The 15,302-nt window shown below is 48.0% G+C and overlaps 2 protein-coding genes across 2 annotated transcripts; both read left to right on the top strand.

Annotated features, from left to right (window-relative positions):
* The first annotated feature begins 1,610 nt into the window (after positions 1-1,610).
* klf1 (Kruppel like factor 1 (erythroid)) lies at positions 1,611-5,564 on the top strand. The gene is made up of 4 exons (XM_056587325.1): positions 1,611-1,886; positions 3,199-3,798; positions 3,883-4,156; positions 4,618-5,564. Exons 1-4 carry the CDS (start codon positions 1,812-1,814, stop codon positions 4,791-4,793), a joined length of 1,125 nt encoding a protein of 374 aa, XP_056443300.1. The 5' UTR covers positions 1,611-1,811; the 3' UTR covers positions 4,794-5,564.
* Positions 5,565-5,838: 274 nt separating this feature from the next.
* On the top strand, positions 5,839-13,368 carry LOC130377341 (WAS/WASL-interacting protein family member 3-like). The gene is made up of 8 exons (XM_056584426.1): positions 5,839-5,927; positions 8,847-9,076; positions 9,429-9,943; positions 10,030-10,343; positions 10,429-10,530; positions 11,696-11,997; positions 12,126-12,202; positions 12,294-13,368. Exons 3-8 carry the CDS (start codon positions 9,429-9,431, stop codon positions 13,084-13,086), a joined length of 2,103 nt encoding a protein of 700 aa, XP_056440401.1. The 5' UTR covers positions 5,839-5,927; positions 8,847-9,076; the 3' UTR covers positions 13,087-13,368.
* Positions 13,369-15,302: the final 1,934 nt, after the last annotated feature.

The following is a 15,302-nucleotide window of genomic DNA, read 5'->3' as shown; positions in this document are numbered from 1 at the left end:
GGTCAATGCCCCCCAGGTGTGCAGCCTCATCCGACCCCAGAGTCCAATCAGTCTGACTCGGGCCAGGTGAGGCTGCTGAAACCAGCCATCAACCACAAACAGGTATTTTAAACCAGCCATCAACGACACACTCTCCACACATCTTAAACCAGCTAGCAACCACACAGTCCACATACAGCTATGGGTTTACCTACGTGTTTGTGGTTGATGACTGGTTTAAGATGCCTGCGTGTGTGTGTGTGCGTGTGTGTGTGAGTGCGTGCGTGCGTGCGTGCGTGCGCGTGCATGTGTGTGGTTGACGTCTGGTGTAAGCAGCCTCACTAGCCTGCTCTACTCCATTTCACTCTGTTTCATTGACTGTACTTCAACGACTCTGTAGAAGCTTTCAGTTAAAGGACGCACACTCACAGCTATAGCGCTGGTGGAAAGGTCCATCTTTGAAACACCTCAGCCCTAGGACTACACAACACAATGCACCCAGCCACTGCATCGTACCTTCATGATTCTTCGAGCCCCCATATTAGGGGCCCCTTTGGACTCGGGACGCCGTGTGGGTCCCAGCAGCGCAGGGTGTTTATCAGAGAGGCTCCCCATCAGGTCGCAGCAGCAGCCTGCGACCCCTTATCTGATACAGGAGCCTGTGTGCAGGCCCTCTGGGAGCAGATAAACACAACGCGGCCATAATCACCTCCCCACACAGATCTCCACAGAAATACACACTACGCATCCTACTGCGGAGCGCACAACTCGACTCATGTGGTCAAATGTGTGTGTCCCCATATACACGCTTCTCTGAGCTTATCTTAATCCAACACTAAATCGTAATGTCATGGTTTGCTACAACATTTACTCATTCACGTTTAGAGTTTGTTTAGGCGGGGGCGAGGCCCCACTGTCTCGCTGCCCCCCGCTTGTCAACTTTTGAATGAAAAGTGTTTTTATGGCGTCACAGAATGCCACTTTTCCCCAGACACTAACAAGGCATGTGAGGCTCAGCCACCACGAGACACTGGCTCTTCAAACAGGGTGCCATCACTTCCTGTCAGAAGTGATGGCACCCTGTTTGAAGAGACACTGGCTCTTCAAACAGGGTGCCATCACTTCCTGTCAGAAGTGATGGCACGAGTTTCCCCAACTTGTTATTTTCTGCTTCTCCGTAGGTGTGACTTAACCATAAACACACACACACACACACACGCGCACACACACACACACACACACACACACACACACACACACACACACACACACACACACACACACACACACACACACACACACACACACACACACACACACACACACACACACGCGCGCACACGCATACACCGAAATTGGTTTTGGATACCAGTTAATCTCGTGAATAAAGCCAGAACATCAGTGTGAACCATTCTCACATGCTGAATGCTAACTACACACACACACACACACACACACACACACACACACACACACACACACAATTCTTACAAGCACACACATACAAACGTCTGCTTGCACACACCCACACTAACCACACACACACACATGCACAGAAACAAACACGCTCCACCTTCCAACGGTCAGAAGCAACATGAAACAGAGAGATTTGAAGTGAAGCTCGCAGCTGACAGAGATAGACAAGAGAGAGAGAGGGGGAGCAAGAGGCAGAGGGGGGGCAACATGGAGACCGGGAGGCCGCTTTAGACTTTAAACTTGTTGAGTTTGACTCCATCGGTACGAGGGGATTCACTCACTGTTTCTGTTTATTCCTTTAATTCCCACGTTTATCTGATTGGTCATAAAGCCGTTGATCAGAGCAGGACCCCCTGATGGCGGTCGTGCAGGCTGTGCTGCCCTCCTTCAGCTCCTTCTCTGACTGCCCCCTGCCCCAGGCCGAGATGAAGGTAGGCCACTCCAACACACTCCAACACACTGCTTCTCTCTGGGCTTAAGCAGGTGATTGGACAGGTTTTTGAGGGTCGGCAACAGCTGCATATTCTGGATTATTTTCTTTTTTTTGTCAGAGTGTTTAATTTGTCGACGCTGTTCGTATGGGAATCTAAAATACATTGAATGCCTATGCTAGCTTTCATTTGTGTGCTGGAAATGGTCATGACTATTGTCCAATAACAAGAAAAGCTAAGTTTGAGCGAGTGAGTGAGTGTGTGAGTGAGTGAGTGAAAGTATCAGCGTAGTAATCTTTCTGGATATTATTAGGCCTGTATATTCTTTATATATTTATTTTTGTATAATCTATATTCTTCTCCAGTACGATGAGTTATTGAAACTATCTCTATATTGTGTTTGAAGGATTTTATTGTTATAACGTTTTAGACAATACATTGAAAGTTGTATTACCTCATTTTATGTACCAAAATAAATATTTTGCTATATGGTATGATAATAATAACTATAATCATAAATATAATAATAATACACTTCGTTGTTGTTTTTTTATATTTAGCAATGATTTTATTCAGAAAGTTTGCACAGAAAATACTAAATACTGGTTAATAAAATCGTTAATAAAAACAAACCTAATATAAAGAAAGAAATGTAATTATTATAAGTATAAGCAATACAAAAATGAACAAAATATAGCATATTCATACCTAATTATTGAGACAACAATAGTTTAAAAGTCCTATAAATAATGTTTGTCCACCACACGATTATAACTCTTATCTCGTGGTGCAGGGCCGTCTGCAGCATACAGGGGCCCTGATGGTGAAACCTCGGGCCCCTTGTTATTTTCTGTTTTTTGTCCTGGAGGGCCTTACCTCGGGACTCAGGCGGCCCACTGGGTCAGTGTTGGTTTAGGCCGTAGAGCAGTTTGTCCTGTTTCCGGAAGGTTGCTGGTTCGATCCCCGGCTCCTCCTAGCCGAGTGTCGAGGTGTCCCTGAGCGAGACGCCTCACCCTGACTGCTCCTGACGAGCTGGCTGTCGCCCTACGGGGGTCGACTTCGCCGCCGGTGTGTGAATGTGTGCATGAAGGGGTGCATGAATGGGTGTAAGAATGGGTGCATGAACGGGTGTATGAATGGGTGTAAGAATGGGTGTAAGAATGGGTGTATGAATGGGTGTAGGAATGGGTGTAAGAATGGGTGTAAGTCGCTTTGGAAATATTGCGTCAGCTAAATATAAAGTGATGTAATGTACCAAATAACAACCAGCTTGGCATGTCTTTCTTAAACCCTAATTTCTTACACCTCATAGTTGGAGGATTTAGATGAGGACCCTTTCACTCAGAGCGACGTCCTGTCGGACGGCGCCTCAGAACAGCAGCAGGCGCCCTGCTCCATCAAAGAGGAGCTCCTGAACCACGACAGCGATGCATCCTGGGACATCGAGTTCCTGCTGTCCGAGTGGAGCAACCCGTCCCCTGGGTTCTCCCCTCCTCTGGACTACAGCACCCAGCCCCCCCAGCCGGCGGACCAGAGCACCCTGTACCCCGAGGGCCACCTGTTTGACGCGCTGTCGCGCCGCGACGCCCCGCCCACGGGGGGCGGGGGCGGCGGCGAGCTCGGACCCCCGTCTCTGGCGGAGAGCTCGCTGTCGGCCGTCCCGGAGCTCTACCTCCGGGGCTACGGCGGGAACGACCCCGCGGGCCCGCCCTCGTACCCCGCCCCCCCGCACCCCGACCCCTTCGGCCTCGGCCAGGGGTCCGGCGGCATGGGGGGTCCCGGCGAGGACATGGGCCCCCTGGGCGAGGCGCTGGGCCCGTGGGACTTCGGCCCCTACCCCTCCCACTACCCCCAGCAGCAGCCGCCCCCCCTCCTCGCCACGCGGCCCTACCCGGAGGGCCGGTTCCTCCACGCCCCCGCCGCGCCGCCCAGCTACAACTACCCCCTCCACCACCAACACCCCCCCCACCAACACCCCCCCCACCTGCACCTGCAGCAGCACCACCAACACCAGCAGCACGCCAACCTCTACTACCACTACCCCCCGCAGCACGGGCAGGCCGGCGGCCATTACTCCCTCTTGCAGCAAGGCATCATGGTCCGGGCGCCGCTGGCCAGAGGGTCCGGGGGCGGAGGGGGGGCGGAGGGGAGGCGGGCCCGCAGGGCGACGGTGAAGAGGAAACCCGCCGTCCACAGGTGTGAATTCCCCGGCTGCAGCAAGACCTACACCAAGAGCTCCCACCTCAAGGCTCACATGCGCACGCACACAGGTGAGGGCTGCTCAGGGGGCGGGGCCTGGGTCAGGGGGGCGGGGCCTGGGTCAGGGGCCGGGGGCTGGGTCAGGGGGCGGGGCCTGAGGGGGAGGAGCAGGAGACACAATTGTTGAAGGTTGACGTGTGTGTGTGTGTGTGTGTGTGTGTGTGTGTGTGTGTGTGTGTGTGTGTGTGTGTGTGTGTGTGTGTGTGTGTGTGTGTGTGTGTGTGTGTGTGTGTGTGCGTGCTCACCAGTGTGAGCACGCAGTGTTGACATCTGTTCTCACCAATGGCTGTGTAGTGTTGACGTATGCGTGTCTGATCACCAATGCAATGTGTGTTCATCAATGTTAATATGGTGATGACGTGTGTGTGTGTGTGTGTGTGTGTGTGTGTGTGTGTGTGTGTGTGTGTGTGTGTGTGTGTGTGTGTGTGTGTGTGTGTGTGTGTGTGTGTGTGTGTGTGTGTGGGTCCACCAGGGGAGAAGCCCTACCACTGCTCTTGGGACGGCTGTGGCTGGAAGTTCGCCCGCTCGGACGAGTTGACGCGTCACTACAGGAAACACACGGGGCAGAAGCCCTACGAGTGTGGGCTCTGTCAGAGGGCCTTCTCCCGCTCGGACCACCTGGCGCTTCACATGAAGAGACACACCTGAGACACACACACACACAGGTGGGGTATGTGTGGGGTCATTTACTAGTTTTATTCTCTCTCTCTCTATCTCACTTTCTCTCTCTCTATTTATTTTTTTATTTCTCTTTTTTTTTTCTCTCTCTCTCTCTCTCTCTCTCTCTCTCTCTCTCTCTCTCTCTCTCTCTGAAGGATCAACATTTGAACTGGGAGCTGATGGGTAGCAGACATATCGATGAATACACTGTAAACTGTAGACACCTTTACAGCAGACGTAAACACTAACGCAGACCTCCCAGAAGGTATGACGTAGGGAGGTTTGGAAAGGTTGTGTCTGTGGTTCAAGGTTATGACCGATCGCTGTCTCAACCCCCAGAGGGCAACTGATATCTTTGTTTCATTCCCATACACAGAACCTTTTTGAGTTTGAACTAAAAGTTACAACTTTTTACTTTAAGTCTTTTATAAATATTGTTTTCCGTTAGTAAGCCACAGTATAGCTATAGCTATAGTAGTATGTGTTTTTTTTGCCTGCTATTGTGTTATTTGCCTGTTAATGTAAAGTGAAACACTGTGCATTGATGTACTAGGGCGTGGTTGGGCAGGCCATCAATCAGACTACTAGGTTCAAAACGGACACATTTACACTGGACATCTGTAAATAAGTAGACTTATCAATATTATCAGTTGTAATAAATTAAATATTTACATATTTATTAGAAATATATTTGAATATGTGTCTTCTTTTTTTTTACACTTTGTACATTTGGCTTATCATGTTCATGTGTTAATAAAGATGAAGGTTGAAAATGACTGAATTCGCCTTTTTTTTCTTCTTCAGTAACTCAGTGAGGCTATACGTTATTTATATAACTCAAAATCGGAAGGAACCAGATATCTTGTACACAAGATGATCAGTGTTCAGTTCAGAGCAGAAAAGTGTGATGCCGTCACTTGGCCACTAGATGGGGGTGTTCTATAAAGATCTCAAAGGTCTAACGCGTTGGTGCCGGTGTCTCACATCTCAGGGTTAGGTTGTCGTGGCCTTGCTGGCTTATTATACAACACGGCAGTGACTCATCCCGCCTCGTGAGTCACCGTCAATGCTCCCAGGAATAGAAAATGCCCGAACATTGAGTTCACCTTATCTCCATCAACAGTAAGTTCACACAGAAACTACCGCAAAACTCCAGCCCCCCCCCCCCAACCACAAAGAGTAATCTATGAAGACTCCAGCTTCTGCTCAATCAGCCACAAGCCCTGTCAGAAGGTACAGTCAGCAGATTTATATATATATCACACTATATATACTGTGGGTGATGGTAATGCCTAAAGTAGATCCAGCCAGGAGACGTGGCCGATAAGTAATTTTAATTTTATTAATGGATGTGTGTATCATCTAGTAGCCAAGTGCTTTTATCTGGGGTTCATCTGAGGAGACAGATCAGAGAAGGTGTTGAGGCTTGAGGAGACACGCCCGCTTAATCACTGCGGTCATGCCAGCCGACTCATCGAGATCGGCGGTCAAGCCAGCCGACCCAGTTTTTTGCCGTACCTGTATATACTAGCCATTACGGTAATAGCGTCTCAGAACTAGTTTAAAGTAAAAGCATTCGTCGGGTACATACAAAAAGACAGTCAAAAAAAGCAAATACTATCAAAGGAAGTGTACGGCCGTTGTGGTATTTACTTTCAAAATAAAAGCCAACCAAACATTCCAATCTGAGACATATTACAAATGATTTTGGATTCGATTTAAAAGAAAATGCCCTGTTATTCCATGCTCATTGCACTTCAGGGTTATAGTTCACAACCCCATAGGGTCACCCAAGAAGTTCCAGAACATTCTGATGTGGAGTTTCAAAATAAAAGCCCACCAAAAATTCCAATATGAGACATATTACAATGATTTTGGATTCAATTTAAAAGAAAATGCCCTGTTATTTCAGGCTCATTTCACGTCAGGGTTTAGTTCACGACCCCATAGGGTCACGCAAAAGGTTTCAGAACATTCTGATGTGGAGTTTCAAAATAAAAGCCAACCAAAGTTTCCAATATGAGACATATTACATGTGATTTTGGATTCAATTTAAAAGAAAATGCCCTGTTATTTCAGGCTCATTTCACTTCAGGGTTATAGTTCAAGACCCCATGGGGTCACGCAAGAAGTTTCAGAACATTCTGCTGTGGAGTTTCAAAATAAAAGCCCACCAAAAATTCCAATATGAGACATATTACATATGATTTTGGATTCAATTTAAAGGAAAATGCCCTGTTATCCCAGGCTCATTTCACTTCATGGTTATAGTTCACGACCCCATGGGGTCACGCAAGAAGTTTCAGAACATTCTGATGTGGAGTTTCAAAATAAAAGCCAACCAAAGTTTCCAATATGAGACATATTACATGTGATTTTGGATTCAATTTAAAAGAAAATGCCCTGTTATTTCAGGCTCATTTCACTTCAGGGTTATAGTTCAAGACCCCATGGGGTCACGCAAGAAGTTTCAGAACATTCTGCTGTGGAGTTTCAAAATAAAAGCCCACCAAAAATTCCAATATGAGACATATTACATATGATTTTGGATTCAATTTAAAGGAAAATGCCCTGTTATCCCAGGCTCATTTCACTTCATGGTTATAGTTCACGACCCCATGGGGTCACGCAAGAAGTTTCAGAACATTCTGATATGGAGTTTCAACATAAAAGCCAACCAAGAATTCCAATATGAGACATATTAAATATGTTTTTGGATTCAATTTAAAAGAAAATGCCCTGTTATTTCAGGATCATTTCACTTCATGGTTATAGTTCACGACCCCATAGGGTCACCCAAGAAGTTTCAGAACATTCTGATGTGGAGTTTCAAAATAAAAGCCAACCAAAGTTTCCAATATGAGACATATTACATATGATTTTGGATTCAATTTAAAAGAAAATGCCCTGTTATTTCAGGCTCATTTCACGTCAGGGTTTAGTTCACGACCCCATAGGGTCACGCAAAAGGTTTCAGAACATTCTGATGTGGAGTTTCAAAATAAAAGCCAACCAAAGTTTCCAATATGAGACATATTACATGTGATTTTGGATTCAATTTAAAAGAAAATGCCCTGTTATTTCAGGCTCATTTCACTTCAGGGTTATAGTTCAAGACCCCATGGGGTCACGCAAGAAGTTTCAGAACATTCTGCTGTGGAGTTTCAAAATAAAAGCCCACCAAAAATTCCAATATGAGACATATTACATATGATTTTGGATTCAATTTAAAATAAAATGCCCTGTTATTTCAGGCTCATCTCACTTCATGGTTATAGGTCACGACCCCATGGGGTCACGCAAAAGGTTTCAGAACATTCTGATGTGGAGTTTCAAAATAAAAGCCAACCAAAATTTCCTAACCCTATGGGGTCGTGAACTATAACCCTGAAGTGAAATGAGCCTGAAATAACAGGGCATTTTCTTTTAGATTTAATCCAAAATCATATGTAATATGTCTCATATTGGAGATTGTGGTTGGCTTTTACTTTGAAACTCCACACCAGAATGTTCTGAAACTTCTTGTGTGACCCCATTGGGTCTTGAACTATAACCCTGAAGTAAAATGAGCCTGGAATAACAGGGCATTTTATTTTAAATTGAATCCAAAATCATATGTAATATGTCTCATATTTGGTGGACTTTTATTTTGAAACTACGCATCAGAATGTCCTGAAACTTCTTGGGTGACCCTGTGGAGGTCGCAGGCTGACGCCTAGCGGTAATTTTTGGAATATCACTTAAAATGTAAAAACGTTTAACAATCAAAAAGCTACCGTTAGGAGGCAGCATGTGACATCTCTTCTGGTTGATACTGAATCTTATGTTTATATTTATATATATATTTTAATTATTTAGTGTAGATGAAGATTGCAGTATTAGTATATCTATAACTGTATGTATGTACTCGTGTTGGCAATACAGTGCTCTGAATTGTATTCTGGGATAGACTAATATATGGACAGAAGTGAATAAGTTCTCTACTGCTATATAACAATCATACTTCGGCTTTCTAGTTTAAATGGGTTTAATTGTCTACAGGCAGAGACAAGCGTCATCAAACTTTCAATGTTTGTGGGCGAGACCATGGACATAATAAAGGATGGACCACAGACTGGAAAATGGCCGCCCATTCATTCCTATACAAACTGCTCAGTGGCGCAGGGTAACCATGACCTCAACTCGAGGGGCGCCCCGCCCAATCAGCAACCCGCATCAGCGAGGAAAACCTTCCACGTGTGTCAGCCATTATCTCTGCATTCGATGATAAGGTAGGATGTGGCGATTAGCCTTGAAAACGATAGCTGGTAAATCGTGTAAAATGCATTAAAATGTCAGTGGACGACTCGGTTATATGCTATAGACCCTAGTGTGTATGTGGTATAAAGGCTGGGACGAATTTCGAATTATAAATATGTTAAAAATTAATGTTGAAATTACGGAGAGTCGCGATTCCCATTGAAACGGATTGCGCGGCGATTAGCATTCCAACCTTTCAAACCATCTGTTATCTTTCCTGTAAGCCTCCATGAACATAACAGTCACTTTAAGGGAGTAAACTGTAACGCTTGTTTAATGCAATGCTCGTTTAATGCTGTGTCGTGTCATTTGTTGTCATTGTAGATGTCTTTTGCAAATTTAAGACTGACGCCGTCGCATCAGTTGGTCCTGCGGGCCTCTGATGCGGCGGCGGCCTTCACCGCCGCCAGGGCCAAGAAGCCGGAGGAGGTGGAGCAGGAGGCCCGAGCCCGCGTCGTCTCCGAGGGCGGTGACCCCGGGAACCCCATGCTGGTGCTGGGCTGCCACAGCATCCAGCTGGGGAAGTACCGGGGTCAGACCTTCAGATGGCTCCTGGAGAACGACGCGGGCTACGCCTGCCACGTGGTCGCCAGTCACCAGCGGGAGCGGGAGACGAGTGCCTCGGACAGCCCGCTGATGGCCAACAAGGACAGCCTCGCCCGCTACTCCTGCGCCCACCCCGCTTTCGCACAGCACCTGAAGTTCCGCCGGGCGCAGGAGGAGGCCCGGGCTCGCGCCACTCTGCCCGGGCGGGGGGGCGAGGCGCTTGTTGGCATCGGGCTGTTCAAGGAGGACACCCTGAGGGACCTGTACGACTCCAAGGAGAAGGAGCGTCAGACGTAAGTGATATTGTGGTGGAGACGGTGCTGTGACATGTTTATATTTAATATTTATATATAGTTGATCTTCGATCATTGTCTTGCAGCTACGTCAAGTGGCTACGGCGGAAGACCCCGCAGCCTGGGAGCTCCATGGACGTCGCCATAAAGTACATTCTGGGCCGAGACAAGGAGCGGTCGGCGGAGGCGGCTGCTACACCCCCTCCGCCCGCCAGCAGCAGCACCAGCAGCGGCCCCAGCACCACCACCAGCCAGGCCGCTGCTTCCACCGTGCTGCCGCCCCGCAAGCCGACCGCTCCCAATTTCTCGGCCCTTGTGCGCGGGCGTCCGATGGGCCCAGGGGAGCTGCAGGCCCGGATCAGGAGACTGATGAACCCACCAGCACGGCCTGCAGCTCCAGGTAGGTAGCTCTTTCTTTGTCTTTCACACAACAGAGGTTGAGTGTATACGATTTACTGACCGTTGCCCCCCCCCCCCCCCCATAGCGGTGTCTTCCGTCAGAGACCAGCGCCCCTCGGTTCCGCCGCCCCCCACCACAGAGGTGACGGACGAGGAGCTGGTCCGGACGGTCACTGACGGAGAAATGGGTAAGTGGCACCACACCGGACGCCGCGTGGCACTGTAACATTGGCCTTGGATATCTATTCTTGAGTCAGTATGTTTGCATTAACTGCAACTTTTTCATTTGCCGGTCGCTAAAGCTGATGCTTGAAGGACAAAGGTAGGTTTATCAGGTGATGTAGCCGTCTTTGTTGGTGGTAGACGCGCCGTCCTCACTCACGTGGTGGTAATGTGGATTTGATTAACCTCCCCATGTAGCACACCTCTTAAGGGTCACCTTGTAGCACACCTCTTAAGGGTCACCTTGTAGCACACCTCTTAACAGTCACCTTGTAGCACACCTCTTAAGGGTCACCTTGTAGCACACCTCTTAAGGGTCACCTTGTAGCACACCTCTTAAGGGTCACCTTGTAGCACACCTCTTAAGGGTCACCTTGTAGCACACCTCTTAACGGTCACCTTGTAGCACACCTCTTAAGGGTCACCTTGTAGCACACCTCTTAAGGGTCACCTTGTAGCACACCTCTTAACAGTCACCTTGTAGCACACCTCTTAACAGTCACCTTGTAGCACACCTCTTAAGGGTCACCTTGTAGCACACCTCTTAAGGGTCACCTTGTAGCACACCTCTTAAGGGTCACCTTGTAGCACACCTCTTAAGGGTCACCTTGTAGCACACCTCTTAACGGTCGCCTTGTAGCACACCTCTTAAGGGTCACCTTGTAGCACACCTCTTAAGGGTCACCTTGTAGCACACCTCTTAAGGGTCACCTTGTAGCACACCTCTTAAGGGTCACCTTGTAGCACACCTCTTAACGGTCGCCTTGTAGCACACCTCTTAACGGTCGCCTTGTAGCACACCTCTTAAGGGTCACCATGTAGCACACCTCTTAAGGGTCACCTTGTAGCACACCTCTTAACGGTCACCTTGTAGCACACCTCTTAAGGGTCACCTTGTAGCACACCTCTTAAGGGTCGCCTTGTAGCACACCTCTTAACGGTCGCCTTGTAGCACACCTCTTAACGGTCGCCTTGTAGCACACCTCTTAACGGTCACTAAACCATTTTATCTAATCAACGGCATGCTGCACGTCATGAATGCTCAGACTCACTTAGTCTCGCTTGCCCGTGCGTTGCCCCGTCACTCTCATTGTGCTGATGCCATTTGGTTGTGCGTGACCGTGTCTGAAGCTGGCGTACAGGTCCTTCAGGCCCTCCCGCTCCCGCTGGTGAAGCCTCCGTCTCCACCTCCCCCGGCACCGTCCTCCACACCACCACCAGCACCACCACCACAGGTTGCGGCTGCTCCACCGACGGTCGGGCTTCCAGCTCGGGCTCCGGCGCAGACCAGGGTGGAGCCTCGTGGCGTCTCCGTGGAGGAGACGCCGTGCGGGGAGGCCACCCTGGCGCCGGAGCCCGAGAAGAAGAGGAGGAAGACGACGACGACGGGCGACGTGGAGCAGCCGGCAACGCCCGCTCCTGCTCGGGCTGAGGTACAGACACACGCCCGTCGTACTCACAGACACACGACTCGGTGGAGACGACCGTCAGACTGCGTACGTAGCAGCGACTCGGCCTCCTCACGGTGTGTTTGTCTGTGTTGTCTTCATCCTCCTCACAGACCCGGTTGCCTGAGGGCTGGCGGACAGCCCTCAGCGGGGAGGAGCAGGAGCTGAACAGTAGGACCCTCTCGCTGGGGTGCGTTGGATGCTTTGGACAGTGACACGCTTGAACTACACGCTCTCGATGGTGGACATGTAACTAAAACACTGCCGCCACCCGCTCTCAGGTTCACCCGGACGCAGCGAGAGAAGGAGAGGGCTGTGTTGACTCCAGGCGTTGCAGCAGACGGAGGACGACCACCGGCGGCGGCCGCGGCGACAGCGCCGGGCCCGGCCTCAGCGGCGGCGGTGGATCGTCCGGCGGCAGCAGCGACGCCGGCGGTGCCTCAAGGCCGGGCGACGCCAGCGGCAGCGAGGGGGGCGGCGGCCCCGGCAGCGGCCCCGGCTGTGGCAGCACCGGTGCCCGCTCTGCCGGCGCCCAGACGGCTACTGGCGCCTCGACAGCCCGCCCCCTCGGCTGCTTACCCGGTCTTCCCGCCGACGGCTGCTGCCGCAGCTGCAACTGGACCTTTGAGAGCAGCACAGCCTCTCCTTGTGGACCTCTTACTGCCCCGGCAGTGTGTGTGGGTGCTCCCCGTCCCCGTCCTGACGCTCCCTCGGACATTGCCGGCTCCACACGTCCTCCCTCCGCCGCTGGCCGCCGCACAGCACGCCGGCCCTGAGCTGCCTGTAGCCCTGCCCGCCGCACAGCACGCCGGCGAGCTCCCTGTACCCCTGAGAACTGTACAATGGAGGAGGCTGACCGCCGAGCGGCGGGCGGAGGCGGGGAACCGCTCTAGCCGGGCCAACGTGGGCGTGCCACAGGCACATAAGTGCAGTAAATGCGGCCAGCCGAGGCGGAGGGAGACCGGACACTCCCGCCACGGCAGAGAATACTTCTGCTCTGTCGCGGCGGGTCAGAGTGTGGAGGACTGGCTGAGGGAGAAGAAGGAGCGGGACCAGGGTGGAGCCCAGCACTGATGCACACTCTTGCCGGGGATGGTGTTGTACATAGTTCTCTTTTGTATATAGTTGTTTTTCTGTTGTGTATAGTTATTTTGCAGTGTTAGTGTATATAGTTGTTTGCTGTATATAGTTTTCATTTTGCAGGGTTAGTGTGTATAGTTCTTTGTTTTGTTGGATAGCTTCTAAGTTAGTGCATACACACTGCCATATTTATTTATTTATTTATTTATATATATATATATAATATATACTGTATTTGAATGAATGAATAAAAAAATAAGTATTCTTTCTACGGTACATGCTTGTCCCTTGTTTGTTTGTCTTCTTTAGCAAAAAGTCCACAATAATAATTAATGGTTTGTTTATTTCACTGAACACTTGCAGCAAATGGATTATAAAAACATATCATTGAAAGCAATAAGTTGACGGCGATTGTTTTTTATTGGTCGTCACGGAAAAAAAACATAAGGGGTAACACTGTCGTTTTTTATTGGTCATGAAAAAAAACATAAGGGATAACGCTGTCGTTTTTTATTGGTCGTCACGAAAAAAAACAAGGGGTAACACTGTCGTTTTTTTATTGGTCGTCACGAAAAAAAACAAGGGGTAACACTGTTTTTCTTTGGTCGTCATGAAAACAAACAAAAGGGGTAACACTGTATTTCTTTGGTCATGAAAAAAAACAAGGGGTAACACTTGTTTTTTATTGGTCGTCTTGAAAAAAAACATAAGGGGTAACACTGTCGTTTTTTATTGGTCGTCATGAAATAAAACATAAGGGGTAACTAGTTTTTTATTGGTCGTCATGAAGAAAAACAAAAGGGGTAACACTGTTGCCTTGCTAAAATAAAACATAAGGGGTAACACTGTTTTTAATTGGTCGTCATGAAAAAAAACAGGGGGTAACACTGTCCTTTTTTATGGGTCTTCATGAAAAAAAACATAAGGGAAATAACAGAAATACAGACACACATTTTAACGTCATGTATATCCGCCTTATTGATGATTGTTTATTGTGTATTGTCATCGCCTCAGTGGTGCAGTGGAGTGCACTCTGCCTAACCCACTGGAGAGCGTGGCTCAATTTCTGTGGGAAACACAATATCGTTAAATGTAAACGTAAAGATATGTCTGTTGCACTGTCATATAGAACCTCAGACATTAACGAATTTCAAATCTTAGTGGGAAGTGGTGAGAGCTGTGAGTTAAGCCCCTGGAGACCGGGGTTCAAGTCCAGTTGATGTCCTCCGATGGAAGACTCTGATTTCTATTTCATGCGAATTATAAAGTCAAGTATAACCATTGTGATGTTTATATTCGGTGTCTTGATGGTGCATTGATAAGTTAGGAGGTTAACACTCTAAACAGCTCAGGTTGGATCCCCTCAAAATCGTTGACAGGGGTTCCACCGTTATTTTTTATTGGAAAACATGAGGGGTAACTGTCGTTTTATATCGGCCGTCATGAAAAAAACCATAAGGGGTAAAACTGACGTTTTTTATTGGTCGTCATGAAAAAAAACTTAAAGGGTAACACTGTCGTTTTTTTTTGGTCGTCACGAAAAAAAACATAAGGGGTAACACTGTCGTTTTTTATTGGTCGTCACGAAAAAAAACATAAGGGGTAACACTGTCGTTTTTTATTGGTCATCATGAAAAAAAACATAAGGGGTAACACTGTCGTTTTTTATTGGTCGTCATGAAAAAAAACATAAGGGGTAACACTGTCGTTTTTTATTGGTCGTCACGAAAAAAAACATAAGGGGTAACACTGTCGTTTTTAATTGGTCGTCAGGAAAAAAAACATAAGGGGTAACACTGTCGTTTTTTATTTGTCGTCACGAAAAAAAACATAAGGGGTCACACTGTCGTTTTTTATTGGTCGTCATGAAAAAAAACATAAGGGGTAACACTGTCGTTTTTTATTTGTCGTCACGAAAAAAAACATAAGGGGTCACACTGTCGTTTTTTATTGGTCGTCATGAAAAAAAACATAAGGGGTAACACTGTCGTTTTTAATTGGTCGTCATGAAGAAAAACAAAAGGGGTAACACTGTTGTATTTCTAAAATAAAACATAAGGGGTAACACTGTTGTTTTTAATTGGTCGTCACGAAAAAAAACTTAAGGGGTAACACATTCGTTTTTTATTGGTCGTCATGAAAAAAAACATAAGGGGTAACACTGTCGTTTTTTATTGGTCGTCACGAAAAAAAACATAAGGGGTAACACA

Source organism: Gadus chalcogrammus, chromosome 3 (genome assembly GCF_026213295.1).
Source record: "Gadus chalcogrammus isolate NIFS_2021 chromosome 3, NIFS_Gcha_1.0, whole genome shotgun sequence".
Classification (NCBI taxonomy): domain Eukaryota; kingdom Metazoa; phylum Chordata; class Actinopteri; order Gadiformes; family Gadidae; genus Gadus; species Gadus chalcogrammus.
This window is presented reverse-complemented; position numbering and strand designations above follow the sequence as displayed.

Bases quoted from the DNA above. Each gene is read 5' to 3' on its own strand.
- klf1 (XM_056587325.1), top strand. From the start codon at position 1,812: ATGGCGGTCGTGCAGGCTGTGCTGCCCTCCTTCAGCTCCTTCTCTGAC. The intron at 1,887-3,198 runs GTAGGCCACTCC...TACACCTCATAG, and splicing joins TGCCCCAGGCCGAGATGAAG to TTGGAGGATTTAGATGAGGA. The intron at 4,157-4,617 runs GTGAGGGCTGCT...TGGGTCCACCAG, and splicing joins TCACATGCGCACGCACACAG to GGGAGAAGCCCTACCACTGC.
- LOC130377341 (XM_056584426.1), top strand. From the start codon at position 9,429: ATGTCTTTTGCAAATTTAAGACTGACGCCGTCGCATCAGTTGGTCCTG. The intron at 9,944-10,029 runs GTAAGTGATATT...ATTGTCTTGCAG, and splicing joins AAGGAGAAGGAGCGTCAGAC to CTACGTCAAGTGGCTACGGC. The intron at 12,203-12,293 runs GTGCGTTGGATG...ACCCGCTCTCAG, and splicing joins AGTAGGACCCTCTCGCTGGG to GTTCACCCGGACGCAGCGAG.